Source organism: Limtongia smithiae (assembly GCF_038497785.1).
Source record: "Limtongia smithiae strain NRRL Y-17922 unplaced genomic scaffold V1518scaffold_6, whole genome shotgun sequence".
Classification (NCBI taxonomy): domain Eukaryota; kingdom Fungi; phylum Ascomycota; class Lipomycetes; order Lipomycetales; family Lipomycetaceae; genus Limtongia; species Limtongia smithiae.
This window is the reverse complement of record NW_027117627.1, coordinates 589550-605144: the sequence shown is the minus strand read 5'-3', so window position 1 is coordinate 605144 and position 15595 is coordinate 589550. Positions and strand designations below refer to the sequence as shown.

The window sequence follows — 15595 nt, the reverse complement described above, 5'->3', positions numbered from 1 at the left end:
ACGAGAAATTTGTCGTTTTCGCGCCAATGAGATTTCATTGCCAGGACCAAACAACACCTACTGTCGCCGGCTCCCCAATTGCACCCCCACGGAGTCCTATCTTAGTCTCATCCCCGTGCATTTTTGATCTTCTCGGCGCGTGTGCTCTTCTGTCCACGCCACGCCACTCGCTATCCGTCAAACTGTCCAGCATACAACTTCCCGAAAGTATGGCGCCCCATACCGTCGCTCACGCGATGAAGAGCTCCTTGCGTGCAATGGCTGCGACCGCTGCAGCCCGATTTTCTACGTCGACTACGGCAACGACTGCTGCCGTTACTGCTACCTCTCCGGCGATTGCGTCCGCCGTATCGGGCAAGCCGCGACATTTCCAGTCGATAGGGGACCTCACCAGCGTGGAGCTGTCATATCTTGTCGACAAGGCCGCGCAGTACCGACAGCTGATCAAGACCAACTCGCTGAGCACGGAGCCGGACCGGCTACCGCTGCTAGGCCATACCGTAGCTATGCTGTTTTCCAAGCGGAGTACTCGGACACGGGTGTCGTCGGAGGTCGCGATCAACTACCTGGGAGGGCACCCCATGTTTCTCGGCAAGGAAGACATCCAGCTCGGTGTGAACGAGACTGCATACGACACGTCGCGAGTAATTTCGTCGATGACGTCAGCTATCGTCGCGCGCGTCGGCGCGCACAAGGATATTGAAGACCTGGCGGCCGCGTCGTCCGTGCCGGTGATCAATGCGCTGAGCGACATGTACCACCCGCTACAGGCTATCGCGGACCTGTTGACGATCAAACAGGCGTTCCCAACGCTGAGGGGTGTGAAGGTCGCGTGGGTGGGCGACGCGAACAACGTGCTGAACGACCTCGCGATGGCATGCGTCAAGCTAGGCGTCGACGTGGCGGTGGCCACACCGGCGACACATCCTGTGGACGCGGAGGTGTTTGAAGAGATTGTACGCGCAGCCACGGCCACGTCCGCGTCGGTGTCTATTGGTAACGACCCGCTACTTGCGGTGAAGGAGGCGGACGTGATTGTCACCGACACATGGATCTCGATGGGTCAGGAGTCAGAAAAGCAGCAGAGACTGCGCGACTTTGCCGGGTTCCAGGTTAGCAGTGCGATGGCGGCGGCAGGCGGCGCAAAGACGGAGTGGAAGTTCATGCACTGCCTTCCGCGCAAGCCGGAGGAAGTCACGGACGAGGTGTTTTACTCGGCGCGGTCGCTCGTGTTTGACGAGGCGGAAAACCGGCTATACGCCATGCTGGCGGCGCTGGAAGGGTTTGTGCTCAAGCGCGGCGTGCTGGTGGAGTAAGAGGAGAGCAAAAATGAGAAGATAAAGGGGGGTACTTTGTATAACATGAACATGCCGTAAAGCGCTTCACAAAGCATTACTAAAAGCTACCCAACGTGGTTCGTTCGGGGCATAAATAGCGCGCTGCAGCGCAGTTGGCACCGGGTCTTGTGTGTCAGCAGCGGAAAGCGCGCACTAGTCCGCTTCCACTTCGGGGCCCACCGCATCGTCGCCCGCTACACCACTATCACGACCACTATCATCGCCCCCCAAGCCATGAAGAAGGCCCTCGCGCGTCTCTGCCCGCCGCCGCTCGTCGCGCTCTCTGCGCCGCTTTCCGGGCTCCACGAGTTTTACATCCTTCTCGACGAGCCCCACCGCGTCTGGGTCCCTGGCGACAGCGTCTCCGGTACCGTCGTTCTTGACCTTCCCAAGCCCGTCCGCACCTCCCAGATCCGTCTGCGGTTGCTTGGCCAGCTCACTATTCGTAATCCGCTTGTCAAAGGCGCCTCGTTTCGCCATATTCTGTTCCACGAGGAGATCGTGCTCTGGGACCCTGGCGACTGCGCAGACGTCATCGCCACCCCAGCGGACGCATCTGACCTCCAGCTCGCGCCCCTCAGCAGTCCGAGTGCCGGCAGCGTCGTATCTGACTGCGACTCTGTCAGCGTCGTGCCATCGCAGGCGCAATCCATTCGAACGCGCGTGTCGCGGCGCGCGCGTCTACTCAGCTCCGTTCGCGCAGTGACCTCATCATCAGCTCCCGACAAAGACCCCATAGCCGGCAAGCTTCCGCGCGGCGAGCACACCTTTGCGTTCATGTTTGACCTACCGACGAAGGGTCTAATGACCTCACTCGAGTTCGAAAAGGGCTCGATTTTATACACCCTCACCGCGTCGCACCACCGGCCAGGGCCGTTTCCACCTGTAACTGCGCAGAAAATTGTCCCCGTGCAGTGCCCGCTCGACATAGCTGATCTGCCACCGCCAAAGCCGTCGATGCTTTCCATCGAAGTCAAAAAGAAGAACAAGAAGCGCGAGCGTGGCGGCACGGCGACGGCAATTGTCGAGACTCCGTCGGTCGGATGTCTACGTGGCGATTTAATTCCCGTCAAGATCACGGTCCGCCACGTCCGTGAGCTGAGGACGCCGACCGGCGTCGTCGTCACTTTTCTTCGCATCTCACGCGTTTGCGCACAGGATCTCGAGCCTCTTTCCTTCCGGAAGGACCTAGTCCAGATGGTCATGCCGCTCTACATCGACGGGAATACGCTCACCACAACATTCACGGCAAACGTCCGTATTCCCACTGATATCTTCCCTACCATCGACGAATACCCGCTCGTCGCGTTCAAGTACTGTTTGGAAGTCGTGCTGGACCTCTCCGGCAAGGCCGAGCTTCCGATTATCCAGAATGCGGTCACCAAGCCGGACGCACCCACGAATCTCGCAGACATGCAGTCACGGCCATGCATTGACACTGAGGAGCTGAAGTACACAAAGGGAGTCGTCAGTCTATGGACCGAGATCATCGTTGGCACTGAGCGGTCAGAACCGTTTCCGCGGCGGTCAATACAGCAGCCTCTGCCTGTCGAGCAGCCAGCGACGCTACCTTCTGTTGCTATTACACATGCGCCCGCTGCGACACTCCCATCACAGCCTGCAATTGAGAACCTGCCAGAGCAGCTACGCATATGCTCTCCGTCCGACGCTCTGGCTTCCGAAATGCACACTACCGTCCCCCAGTACACTGACACACTTCCTCCCGCAAACGCCGTGCGCTACATCGCAAGGTCATTCCGCGAAGATGAGTCGGAGAAGGAACGTATCCGCAGGTTAGAAGAAGTCTTACTGCCCTCACAACCACCACAGGAAGAGACCGCAGAGTCATCGTTGCATGCGACCGTGCCTACACTTGCCGAGATAGAAGGTATGGAAGTGCTGGGCATCACTAGCGAACTTGCCACGCCAATGGTGTCCGTATCTGCGACGGAAGCACCAGAGTCTAGCGACAAGCTCGAACAGGAACGGGTGCGTTTGCTGAAGTTCGCAAGTGCTCCGGACGCTGGTACTCCGAGTGTTCCGCAGCCACTGGATCTGCAAACTGAAGCGGTACCCCACTACTCTGCAAGTGCGCCAGCGCGACAACAAGTCGACGCGTATGCCAGCGAAGACGACGATTCTGCGGCCAATGCGGACACGATTGAATCGCCACTCTCTGCTGACTACGTATGGAGCGATGCTGAGGAAGAGGGCGAGTGGGTACCAGTGTACTCTGCAAACGCAGACGAGGCGACTATCTCACTGGGCGGATACAGCGCGATGCACGCGAGCTCCCCGGATGCTCCTTCTGTTGACTCTGCTCAGCAGTTGAGTCGCAAAGTGGTCGCGATATAGCAGGAGTCAAATCACCAAATCGAATGTATTATTATAATTTGTGGGTGCAACGGCAGGTATCTCGCTAGCTACTTGGCCGGATTACTCTCTTTACTATATTTTGGTCTTCTTGTACATTATCTCTTTATACTACGGCGGGGCTGGACTACTATGGTGGAGGCGAACTCGGGTCTGCGTGGATTGCGATATTGCAATCCGTGCTATGGATGTTTTACTAATTTTCGTTTTGCTTATCTATACTTTTGGAGTTAACACGTAAAATACAGTATGAACAATCAATTATCCGACGTCTATCTATAAACAAATTGGTGCTATATACTCTATTACTCCTTGTGTTCAGGCACGATGAAGGCACCGCCGAGGAGGATGGCAGGCTCGTCTATGTTATTATGCTCGTAACTCAACACGCCGATGGCACCCGCCTCGAGCAGCAGCGCCGGGTTCGTGCTTATGCTCTTGTTAACCCAACGCATAGCGAACGAGCGGAGAATATGTCCATGTGCAATCACCAAAACGTCTTTGCGCTCGTCAGTGTGGTGCTCGCGCTGGAGCTCCTGAATCTCGTGAATGACATCATCCAAGCGGTCAGTGACCTGCTTGGGACTCTCGCCGCCCTCACAGCCGTCTTCCCAGATACTCCACACCTTCGCAGACCGGCCCGTTGCCTCATCGGCGGGCCAATCGAGCCCACGCTCAGTGCGCAGCGCGCGGATCTGCCTGGTGAGCAAGCCCTCGTACTGTCCATAGTTCCACTCCTGCACGCGGTCATCAATCACAACGCGTTCCTTGCCGCACGCATCCGCACCCATCAGCAACTCGAACGTCCGGCGTGCGCGTAGGCGCGGGGAGATGTACACGCGCAGGAGCTTCGAGGGGTCGATGAGTCGGTCTTTGCCGACGAGAGCGCGACCGGTAGCAGCGACTCGGCGTTCGCCGTTGACTGTGAGCGGAAGGTCAGTGTAGGAGGTGTGTTGCCCGGAGAGAGACCACTCAGTCTCGCTGCGATGAAGGTTAGTTCGCAAGTTCTGTCAGCGTTGGCGATGCCGGACCTACCCATGTCTGGCGATGAATGTTCGTGGAGTGGCCATTATGTCGGTATTCTCGGGACCCAATTACAAGCCTGCTGCGTTTGGGAGTCGCGAAGAAGATGACTCTGTTGAGAAATCGTGAGGTGAGCGGGGGAATTTCAAGATGAAGGACAGAAGCGTGGACCGGAGGAGCGTGATAATTAGGGCAAAAGTCCGAAGGGCGGGCTTCTCACAGCGACGACGCGCTGACTTCGCGATATCGGCGGACTGCAGCTGCGCACGGCTATGACTACGGCAACGACGGTTGCTCCTGGAGGGGGCTTACACGGCGCAATTAAGGAATTGTGAGGCAATAGGTCTGGGCCAGATGAACCTTTGCGGCATAACTTGGAGATGTGCACTGCGGTCTATAGAGACGGCCACGTCGTGCCCGCGCAATGCCAGCCGACAAGCACGATGAGTAGACGGTGACGGTCCCGTACATCCTCGGATTGATGTATTTACTGCTGCAGACTCACCACTTGAGAGGTGCGCAGAATGGAGAGCCATATATGCCTGATCAAGCGGTCAGCGGACGCCCAATTTCGAACTTCCCAACGTCCCTTATCCCCCGCACTGTTGCAATAGCCTTGGTAGAAGCCACGTCGATAGCGTCGACACCAGCGGCATCCGCCACGATTCGATACCACGCACTGGTCCACGGAATGCTGCACAATGGACCTTGTGACAGGCGCATACTTGAGCGAGCAAACAGTCGCAGCCAGCGCCACGAGTGACGACGACTGGGAACCTGCGCCGGCCGCAGATAATGCCGAGGGCGCGAGCAACTCGCTGCAGAGCATGACCGAGAGCGAATTATATAGTCGTCATGGCTCTATTTTGTATTCTCGGAAGCGGTACGAAGAGGCTGTGTTACTTTATACCAAGGTAGGATAGTTTTGGGACTGTGAGACACTTCTGATAACGACCTGACATCTTGAGTTAGGCGATTAATCTTGTCCGGCGGAACGGCGGGGAGCTTGATACTCGGTGGACGCTTCTTCGAGCGCTTTGCTATAACAGTATTGGGAAGTACGATCTCGCGGAACAGGACGCGAGGGAGCTGATCCGTTTAGATCAAAGCGGCTTGGTATGTCCGGACTGAATGCTGGACAGAGAGGAAAACTAACAGGGTACAATTAGGGAGATCTAGTGCTGAAGCGTATTCGAATGAAGAAGAAAGAAGAGCATTGTGCTGATGAAAATGCTATTACTGTTTGGCAGGTTACGACTGACATACAAGAAGCGAGCACTTCTGCGTCAGAGCAACCAACTACATCCGACCCTATCTCACGGCTACCGTACGAAGTCGTAGAACTCATATTTGCGAATCTTCCATTCGTGCACCTCATACGCCTGCAGCGTGTGTGCAAAGCGTGGCGTGATTTTATCTTAACTAGCCCGTACTTGTGGACGAATCTCGATTTCACCGGCTGCAGGCCAGCGAAGATTACGCCGCAGGTGCTACAGTTTTGTGTGCAGAAATCGGGTTCCCAGGGTGTGCGCGGCGCGGTATTGTGTAATCTTACGCCGTCGAATAGGGAGAAAGGACTACTTGCGCTGTTAGGGCAGAAAATACCCGAGGAGGCTGATGAGACGACTCCGCTGTTGGAGGCCTCTGGTCGCGACTCAAAGTGTGTAGATACTCAGCAGAGCTTGTGCGGAATTCGGTACTTGCACTTGAACCAGAATTTGCATGGATTCTTCAGCAGCTACTCGAGACTGACAACAACTGCGCGATGGAATTTGCGCTTTCTGTCGGTTCTCAGGATGCAATGCATGAACTTAGGTGATGTTATACCGATATTTCTCGCGCGCGGTTTACCTAGCTTGCGCGTGTTGGATTGCTATTACCGATCAACACATTCAGTCACTTGCCAGGCGTTGTACGGCACGTACGTTCCGACGCGCGACAGTCCAGAATTCAGATCGCTTGACTCGATCGAGGTGTTCAATTTTGGCGGGTTTCCGGCAGCTGAAGCGGGAAAAGCGGGAAGCAAGACAAGTAGAGCGGCTTCGATACATGTTGATCACCGCACATTCGACAATTTTCTCGCCATGATGCCGAATTTACACGCGCTCTCTTGTATTGATGTCAAGGCTACATCGCGGTTGCCAGATACAAGTCAGTACTTTGAGCGCACAGATTTTCGGAATAATCCAAAGATCAGCAAGATCACTTTGAAGCGCACGTGGCTGGAACGAATGCCCATTATCTCGCCGTCGTGTACGGAACTGGACATGAGTTTCACTGCGATGTTGCCGCGTACGATTATCATGTTTGGAGCCGAAGGACCACGGTATGATAGCACATATGTAAACGAGGATCAAACTGTGTGCATGGACGAGTACAGGAACGTCCAGATGTTGCGATTTAGAGGATGTGAGATGCTGATTGACTCAAAGTTCGCGGCGACGTTGTTACGCTGTGACGCGTTCAAGCTGACGTGTCTCGACTTGTCGAAATGCTCCGGGTTGTGCTTTTCGTCGCCACATCATGGCGCGGAGTTGATGATAAAAATCGTGCATCTGTGTCCGTATCTCGTGAGCTTGAACATCAGCGAGAACGCGTCGGTTACATTCAGCGTCGCGACTGCGGTTGGATCGCTGTGGCATCTCAAGAATCTAGACATGTCGGCGACCCCAATCGGCGATGCCGGCGTCGCCAACATGCTGCGAAAATTGATGTTTCATTCGCACGATGATGACATGGCTAGTCTATCTCAACAATCATCCGAGGAAATGCGGCGGCTGATGGAAGCCAATACAGAGCTCAAAGACAACGTCAAGCTTGAGCATCTTACGATTAATGACTGCTCGCGTGTTTCGGACGCGATGTGTTTTTGGATCGAGGATTTCTTTGAGGGGATCGAGTTGTCGGCCACAACGACGTTTGTCAAGGAGAACAAGTTGAAGCGGAAGAGGTCGGAGGAGCAAGAGTGCATCTGTTCTTAGATTGAAGTATGTGCTTGGAATGGTAGGTTGACTGATTGGTTGGGTTGGGAACGGAGTTGACGAATTTTGGACTGTTAGAGGAGTAATTACATAGGACGGTTACTGTGATACAATAGGCATGGGCTAGAGATCGAATTCCGCTCAGTTATCGAGCAGCCAGCTTCAGGCCATTTGTTAATTGCAAAGGGATGTATTGCTGACCCTCGCCGTGAGTGTAGATATACAGACCGATCTCTGATCTGATACAGCGTACAGAGAACATGGGTGCTCATTCTGTTGAAGGAAGTAGAGACTATCTCTTAACGATAAAACCTCGACCGCATCCTATGTATGTATGTATGTATGTATGTATGTATGTATGTATGTATGTATGTATGTATGTATGTATGTGTGTGTACGTATGCATGAGTATCTGTATGTGTTTTGTATGTTCGTGTATTTTCTATATATGTGCTGCTTCTTGTGTGTCTTGTACGAATATTCGTGTGTGTATCTGTAGGTATGTTTGTGTGCGTATTTGTATGTCTTATGTCGGGGTTCTAGCGCAGCGCTAGAATGTCACCATTGCCGTTCCCCACCCCTGATTCCTGACGATCCCCTTGCCTCCCCGTGGGCCCAGCGTCAGGTTGTTCATCAGGCGCACCTCCTCAGTTCTCTTCAACGATGCAGTAAAGTGCTCATAAATTTGTAGCGGCAAGTGATGAAATCCGCAAGCTTCGCTGAGGGGAAGCCAGGCGAGAAGCTGGCATGCTCTGGACACCACCTGCTCAGCGTCCGTTCGCGCGGCCGCATTGCCGGCACGTGATATCAACAATTGAGTGCGAGACTGATTCTACGGATCGACTTCGACGCGTTGTAAATATATGTTGATATAGGATCTATGGCGTGAAATGCGACGGACTCATAAGATACTGCTATAGCGCAGTTTACCTCACGATTAATGAACAAACAGGTCGCACTGCGCGCGCGACGGCTCCCTATCGCGTCAGTCCCTGTGCCTAATCGGTCCAGTACCATATCGCGATCCGCCGCCGCAGCACTTACATCCCTCTGTTCTCCTGCTGTTGCCCCTCTTCACTTATTCTCTGTTCAGTCCAGATGTTACCATCTCCGCGCCGATAGCGTCCCTCGCGACATGCTATATAATCCACCCTTCTTTCTTCTTCCTAGATCCTCTTCCTCCCACCCTCCAACGCAATCATCGACACCACACTAACTTTGTTGCTCGTCACCCACCGCCAACTTATGTCCCAATGCTCAATCCCCATGGCTTCGACAGGCGATCTCGTAGGGTTCGCACATTCTGTGATCACGATATTCACGATCGAGGTGTCATGGCAGCGAATAGAACATATTTTGGAAATCCACTTACAAAGACGCTTTTGCTAGAGTCGGTCTCTGAGCACTGCAGAGTCTCGTGCATACAGCTTGAACGTGCAGTCGCACGTCTAGCAAGTTGGTTGTACGGGCTGTTTAACATGAACTGGCACGTAACCCTGGGTTCCTCTCCCTCCAACCACCGACTTCAAGCTGCGCATCACAGTCCAGCGTAGAAAGAAATAGTTTGTTAGAATTCGTATGAATTGAGATGCTAATGAACTATATACGTCACATACTGATGTCCATGCAGCGCACATCTTCCTGTCGCTCCAGATCATTCGCGACGACATACTTGATATTTGACAGTGCGGATGGAGCCAGTGGCTTGATTTGAAAAACGTCACCAACGCACACACTTCTCGCTGTCAGACAATTCTAACTGCAAAAAAGAAACTTGTATGTAGTTCTGCGGCGACGTTACTGGCAGCTGCCGACGATGGCGTAGAACGAATTGACGTACGCCGCCCTCCTAAGAAGGGCGGGGAATCAGGTGAGTTTATACCGAACAGGAATAATCGATAGAGGGGGGTCTGACAAGACGGCCAAGCTTGCTTTACATTTTGTTTTAAGATGGCGAAGCTCACTGTCGCAACTGACGCGGCCGTCGATGGTGGCAGGGTCGACAGGGAAGTTTCGTGCTCACGACTCTGAAGAAGGCCGACAAGAGCAAACCAGAAGCAAAATATATTCACGGATTTAGACATATCTAATCATAGCCACGGTCATCACAAGAGATTTGTTTGTTGAACACCACTGTGGCTCGACTTTGAAATCCGCGTCGAATAAAGAGGGCAAGACGCCAATTTGAACTTCAGGCCTCGTAACCCTAACTTGAAATTTTTATGGCTCGGTCGCTGCGCCATAACCAAATGAGCGCCGCGAGTGACGGACTGAACACGACTTTATAACAAGTCCTACTTTAGTCCCTTAATTGCGACGCAGGCTACTTATCTTTTTGCATTACGGAAGACATCATGGAGCTCGGGGAGCCAGTCATCTTGAACAGCGCGTCTACTGTTGTATAGTTGACGGAAGTCAGGGACCAAACCGCACGCGATGCGGCGCGACCTTGCAATTCGCACAAATTCATCTCGTTCTCTCCATCGTTTAGAGTACAATCCAATTAGATATTAGTGATATTGTGATAGTTTACATTTTGAAGCATTTTTAGTCAAGGCATTTACGCCAGGAAGGCAAGCGCGAAGACGGCGGCACCAACGAACACAGACGGCGCTGCGATTCGGACAGCAGCGGCAGCTGAAGACGCAGTGGACGACGAGGCTGACGAAGCAGCGGAGGTAGACGACGCAGCCGAGGCAGTGGAGACAGTAGAGTTGCTACCGCTGCTGCCGTTGCCGGAGTGTGCTGTCGAGGAGGCCGCAGCAGAGGACGCGGATGAGGAGGAGGAGGAGGTAGCACTGGCAGCGGCAGAGGTCGAAGAGGAAGTGGAGTCGCCGTCAACTTCGGCCTCTGAGGCCGAGAGTGATCCGGCCCACTCGGCCGTGTAAACACCAGTGGCGTTGACGCAGAGAGAAGAGGTGGTGTTGCCGTCCATAGAGATGGAGATATCGGCACAGTTGTAGAGGTCACCGTCGTCGGAGTAGTAGATGACCTGAAGCGTGCCATTGAGCGGCTCCGAGGTGTTGCCGGAGTAAATCGACTCTGGAATGGCGACAGAAGGAATGCAGAAGTCGCCAGCGCCAACCTCAAAGAAAGTGCTCATGATGGTGTAGCTGAAACCGTCGTTGGTCGTGCAGTCCGCGTCCGCGGGGCAAAACTTGTAGGTGATGCCGGAGTCGGAGTGCGTGGTTGTGGTCGCGATGGGTGAACCGTCCATGTTGAATTCGGTCAGCGGCAGCACGACGGAGTCCAAGCCGCCGCAGGGCGCGGTGGTCTGCGTCTCATGGTTGGAGCCGCGGGAGGTGGGGTAGTTCAGCGTAAAATGGCCAAGGGCGGGGGCGGCGAGGGCTGCGACGGCAGCGACGAAGGTGGTAGAGCGCATTGTGACGGTGTATTTGGTGTCTCGAAACTAATACAAGAACTACGACGCCTGCGAGGGCTCTTATAGCAGCCCACCGTAGGACATAGCTCCACTATTTTGCTCGTGCCCGCCGTCTTGGCAACTTCCTCGTCCGCAGCCGGCCCCGTAGCGGAAGGAGTAAATGAGGCCCAACTTGGCGCTGACTCGAGTCGGATCTGATAGTGTGCGCTACAAACCCCGCGCCGTAGCCGCACTGGCCCCTGGCGCGCTGCATCGGTTCTAGCGCCGCTCGGATCTCCACCGCCAAGACCGGCTCCACCCCACGCGTGGTGGCGCAGGACGCCACACCAGCCACAACGCGAGCAAATAACGAGCAATTTTTTGGGAATCCGCACGACGCATCCAATTGGCTGCGTGGCATTATCCACGGGAATATCACGTAGTTCAAAGATTTTATTATTACCCACTGCGGAAACACCTGAAACCAAAAACCAAGTATGCAAACATCTAGCAGCATGCTGAGGACGTCACGGTGACATTCAGCATAGTGACGAACCGGCCAAAGAGCAGCTCGCCGAGGAAGAAACCAGCGAGAATAGACAGAAAGTAGCCGACGTTGAACGTCATGGCAGCCAACATAAGCAAGTACGAGATGCCGACAAACAGCAGCTGCAGAAGCGCAAGCGGCACGTCGACGGACAAGCGCCACGGTCGCACGTCGCGGAAGTCAAATATCGGCGTGATCGCCTCCGCGCGGACTGCGGATGCGAGCTCGCCGACCGCGCCGCCTGCAGACACGGTCTTCTCCTGCTCGCTGGCTGTATCTTCGCCATTTCCGCCGCGGATAAGAACCGTAGCAAGACGATCAGCGCGCGCATTGAGGTAGCGATTCGCGCGGAACTTGAATACGTGGACGAAGGTGTTGATCACGGCGAGAACGATGAGAAAGATGCAGGTTCCGGCGTAGCGACCGCGCGTGGACGGTGTCCAGCCAGTCGAGAAGAGGTAATCGGAGATGGAGGTATGGAAGTACATTTCCGACATTGAATCATCTGAAGACATATCCATCGTAGAGGAGGATGACGACGACGAGGTTGTCGCGCTCATATCCATGCCAGCCATAGCGTCGGTGGTCGTCGTCGCGAGGGCGGACGTGGTCGACATGACCATGTCCATTACAGAGGAGGTGGTCGACATGACCATGTCCATGGCCATAGTGGAAGTCGCCGAGACTGCAGACGTGGTGCTACCCATGTCCATGCTAGACATCATTGTGGAGGTCGCCGCGAGCACCGAGGTGGCCGTCGACATGACCATGGCCATTGTGGACGTCGTACCCATATCCATTCCCGACATGTCATCCATTGTGAGTGCGTGTGGGTGTTAGAGTGGTGGCGGTGGTAGTGGTAGTGGGGTGAAGGCTGAAGAGAAAGAGGCAGGCGAGGCAGTAGTTTTACAACGGCGAGGGAGGCGCAGACGGCCAACCGCCGCAGGGCCCAGGGATGCGAAAGTCTCTCCGGTCCTCGCGTCGGCTCCTGCAAATCCAGGCCGCACCTTCTTATTTGCTCGTCCATTTTGCTCGTTATCACTCAGCCCTCAAATCTTCTCGCAGCCTCACGCTGCACTCCACTCCCGTCTCTCTGCCTAGCCCCCTGCTCATCTCCTCCTGCCCTCCTCCCTTCAGCGACCGAGACCTGGCCATCGAGACCGGACGACGGCGGTGGTGTGCGTGGCGCACACGAGCAAATACGCGCCGCACGCACAAACCCTGCATTAGCGTGCGGCGGACATGGCGCAGTAAGCCGCACGGGTGTTCGCTGCCAAGTTCACGAGTACGAGCAGTTTCTTGGCATCAGCAGCTTCACGGGATTTCGCTGAATTGTGCTCGTATTTTCTCCACTCAGTTGTGGGCACGTAGTCGTAGTTCATTTCAGCTCTCTTCTTCGTCTGCATCGTCATCTTCTTTTTCATATCTTCGTCCGTCTTCACTCCCCTTCGCTGTATCGTCGTCCTTGTACGCTATGGAATACAACTTCGCGAACATGGGCCAAGGCCGCTTCAATGCGGACGGCACCCCTCGGCCTGGCTACCTTGCACGCATGTACTGGGCGGTTATTGGCTCGGTCTGCGGTTTCGCGCTCCTTCTTCGTGTACTGGATTTCTCCATCGCCCGGTGCAGGTCCGTCTACTTTGTCCGCTCTCGAGAGGACATGGCTAACAAACGTAGAAAACGTCAAACTGGGCTACGCGCCCCTTCAATTCTCACAGAAGTCTATGCAAACACGATATCGCAGCTGCAAATACTGGTATATCCGTCCATTCCGCTGCCACGGTGGATATCGCCGTACTTGCATCTGCCGACCATCGGTCGCGGGACCTTGGCGCTCTGCTACATGTGCATGATGCTCGCGTTCTTCTTCTACAAAAACTCCATCAAGACCTCGTCCGACTGGGAGGATGCAGGGTATCGCTCTGCGTGGTTATCACTGACACAACTTCCGCTCATCACGCTACTCTCCACCAAACGTATTAACGCAATCGCTTTCGTCACGGGCTCGGCAGGGAGTTACACGCTCAACTTCTTCCACCGATGGGTTGCACGCGGGTTACTCCTCACCACGACGTTGCACATGTTCTACATGATGCGGTACTACGCGTCTTTCGAATTCCTCGTATACGAACTCACATACGACCCCACCACCCGCCGCGGTCTTGGCGCGTGGTGTCTCGTCGCGTGGATAGTAGTGCTCACCACCCTGCGACCCTTCCGTGCATGGGTATATGAACTCTTTTTTGTCAATCATGTCATCTCCACCATCGCGTTCTTCGTGGTGTTGTATAAGCATGCGCCGAGTTACAGCAGGGTGTATATCTACATCTCGATCGGCATCTGGGCCGCCGACGTTGCCGCGCGCTGGGTTATGATTCTGGTTAACAACATCGGCCCCGGATTTCTGCGCTATCGCGCGGAGGTTGTTGTCTGTGAAGGTGGCGACGCGTTGGAGATCACGATTCGCAAGCCTGCTGTGGCTCTGCGGAAGTGGGCGCCGGGACAATATGTATCCCTGTCCTTCCCGACTGTTGCCCCATTCACGGCACATCCGTTCACGATTTTGTCGTCGCCGGAAGATGGCGAGATGAAGTTCGTCGTGAAGAAGAAATCAGGTTTCACCAAATTTCTCGCGCGAAGAGCTACCTCACTCGCCGTCTCCTCTACGGCATCACCACGATCGTCGACACACATGGATATATCCTCCGAAGACGACGAACAAAAATTTCAAACCTCAGATAGCGTCATTGCGAGCTTCTCCGTGATAGTCGATGGACCTTACGGCGGCGCGTCACGCGAATGGAAAAAATTCGACACCGTGTCGTGCATCGCAACCGGCGTTGGCGCGACTGCTGCGCTTCCCATTGCACGCGCGGCACTCACTACCGGTGGCCGTGCCAATAACGGCTCCGTTCGCGCCGTATCACTTGTGTGGATTGTCCGAGATTATTCACATCTCCTCCCCTTTCTCGGTACGCTTGACCACATGCTCGACTTTTCTCCCCCATTCTCCTCCTCTGAGAACGACGAGGACACCCCCTCCCTATCAGTCCGGATACACATCACCTCTGCCGCCTCCACTCCACCCACACCGCTTCTCCAGCGCTGGCTCAAATCGCACGCCTCGTCACCGTATTTCCGCGTCATCACCGACAAAAAGCCAGACATCGACGCGACTGTCTCCTGCGCGATCCAAAACGCCCGTGGCGAGGCTGCCATCGCGGTCTGCGGTGGACCTGCGATCACGCGGGATGTCAAGAATTCCGTGGCACGGTTACTCGATGCGCGTGGTGTGCGGTACGCGAATGGTACTAGTGGAGGGTGGTGTTTTGTGCATAGCGAGGGTTATTTGGAGTAATCAGTCTTGTATTTTGTTTGGCGCATCATCCAGCACAATTTAGCAGTTATCAAGCTACTCAGAAATTTGAGGAACTTGGAGTCTTTGTAGTAGGTGCGCTGTCGTGCGTCGCAGCCGGGCGACGCGACGCGTTGCGATTTTGACTACCTGGGTACCACGTAAACAAATGCCGCCGCCCACGTCGCCTGCGTGTACGTCCCGCGGTTCGCAAACAGGCCGGGATGTTTTGATCTGCCACCCGACCGCTTGTATTTATTCCCCCGTCGCCTTCCTTCTTCCTTCTCCTTTCCCCTCCACTCTCGCCGATCGCCACGCCACGCATTCGGCCACAAACACAGTCCATGTGCGTCGAATCTCGTGACTTCGCCAGCGCGTTGCAGCTGCCCTGGGTAAGGCTCTGCATACGATATGCATGGCGCGGCGAACGGCGAGGATATCCCGAGGCGGTAAGTCGGTCCGCCCGCTCGCTACAGCCGATGATCTCATCGCCAAACTACGACGCGTTGCTGTACGGCGCATTCGGCGTCAGACCGAACGGCAATCTAACGACAACTAGCACAACTTGCGAGAAACCTGTCATTTATGTTGTCATTTATATTGTCATTTATTATG

At 54.8% G+C, this 15595-nt stretch overlaps 8 protein-coding genes across 8 annotated transcripts; 4 read left to right on the top strand and 4 right to left on the bottom strand.

Annotated features, from left to right (window-relative positions):
* Positions 1 to 47: 47 nt before the first annotated feature.
* V1518DRAFT_417228 (Aspartate/ornithine carbamoyltransferase) lies at positions 48 to 1389 on the top strand. Its single transcript, XM_066904232.1, has one exon. It carries the CDS (start codon positions 210 to 212, stop codon positions 1314 to 1316), a length of 1107 nt encoding a protein of 368 aa, XP_066759522.1. The 5' UTR covers positions 48 to 209; the 3' UTR covers positions 1317 to 1389.
* Positions 1390 to 1534: 145 nt separating this feature from the next.
* Positions 1535 to 3971, top strand: V1518DRAFT_417227 (uncharacterized protein). The gene has a single exon (XM_066904231.1). The coding sequence runs from the start codon at positions 1572 to 1574 to the stop codon at positions 3690 to 3692; it is 2121 nt and encodes a 706-aa protein (XP_066759521.1). The 5' UTR covers positions 1535 to 1571; the 3' UTR covers positions 3693 to 3971.
* Positions 3954 to 5043, bottom strand: V1518DRAFT_417226 (histidine phosphatase superfamily). Its single transcript, XM_066904230.1, has 2 exons — positions 4746 to 5043; positions 3954 to 4691 (listed from the first exon to the last, which is right to left on the bottom strand). Exons 1-2 carry the CDS (start codon positions 4778 to 4780, stop codon positions 4016 to 4018), a joined length of 711 nt encoding a protein of 236 aa, XP_066759520.1. The 5' UTR covers positions 4781 to 5043; the 3' UTR covers positions 3954 to 4015.
* Positions 5044 to 5434: 391 nt separating this feature from the next.
* Positions 5435 to 7714, top strand: V1518DRAFT_405706 (uncharacterized protein; the record flags this gene model as incomplete). The annotated part of the gene is made up of 3 exons (XM_066901931.1): positions 5435 to 5647; positions 5706 to 5849; positions 5903 to 7714. 3 exons carry the CDS (start codon positions 5435 to 5437, stop codon positions 7712 to 7714), a joined length of 2169 nt encoding a protein of 722 aa, XP_066759519.1.
* Positions 7715 to 9378: 1664 nt separating this feature from the next.
* Positions 9379 to 10210, bottom strand: V1518DRAFT_417218 (uncharacterized protein). The gene has a single exon (XM_066904229.1). The coding sequence runs from the start codon at positions 9796 to 9798 to the stop codon at positions 9460 to 9462; it is 339 nt and encodes a 112-aa protein (XP_066759518.1). The 5' UTR covers positions 9799 to 10210; the 3' UTR covers positions 9379 to 9459.
* Positions 10211 to 11115, bottom strand: V1518DRAFT_417217 (uncharacterized protein). The gene has a single exon (XM_066904228.1). It carries the CDS (start codon positions 11094 to 11096, stop codon positions 10275 to 10277), a length of 822 nt encoding a protein of 273 aa, XP_066759517.1. The 5' UTR covers positions 11097 to 11115; the 3' UTR covers positions 10211 to 10274.
* Positions 11116 to 11510: 395 nt separating this feature from the next.
* On the bottom strand, positions 11511 to 12601 carry V1518DRAFT_417215 (Ctr copper transporter family-domain-containing protein). The gene has a single exon (XM_066904227.1). The coding sequence runs from the start codon at positions 12438 to 12440 to the stop codon at positions 11583 to 11585; it is 858 nt and encodes a 285-aa protein (XP_066759516.1). The 5' UTR covers positions 12441 to 12601; the 3' UTR covers positions 11511 to 11582.
* A 157-nt stretch (positions 12602 to 12758) lies between these two features.
* V1518DRAFT_433455 (FAD-binding domain-containing protein) lies at positions 12759 to 15157 on the top strand. The gene is made up of 2 exons (XM_066906228.1): positions 12759 to 13254; positions 13303 to 15157. Exons 1-2 carry the CDS (start codon positions 13097 to 13099, stop codon positions 14981 to 14983), a joined length of 1839 nt encoding a protein of 612 aa, XP_066759515.1. The 5' UTR covers positions 12759 to 13096; the 3' UTR covers positions 14984 to 15157.
* Positions 15158 to 15595: the final 438 nt, after the last annotated feature.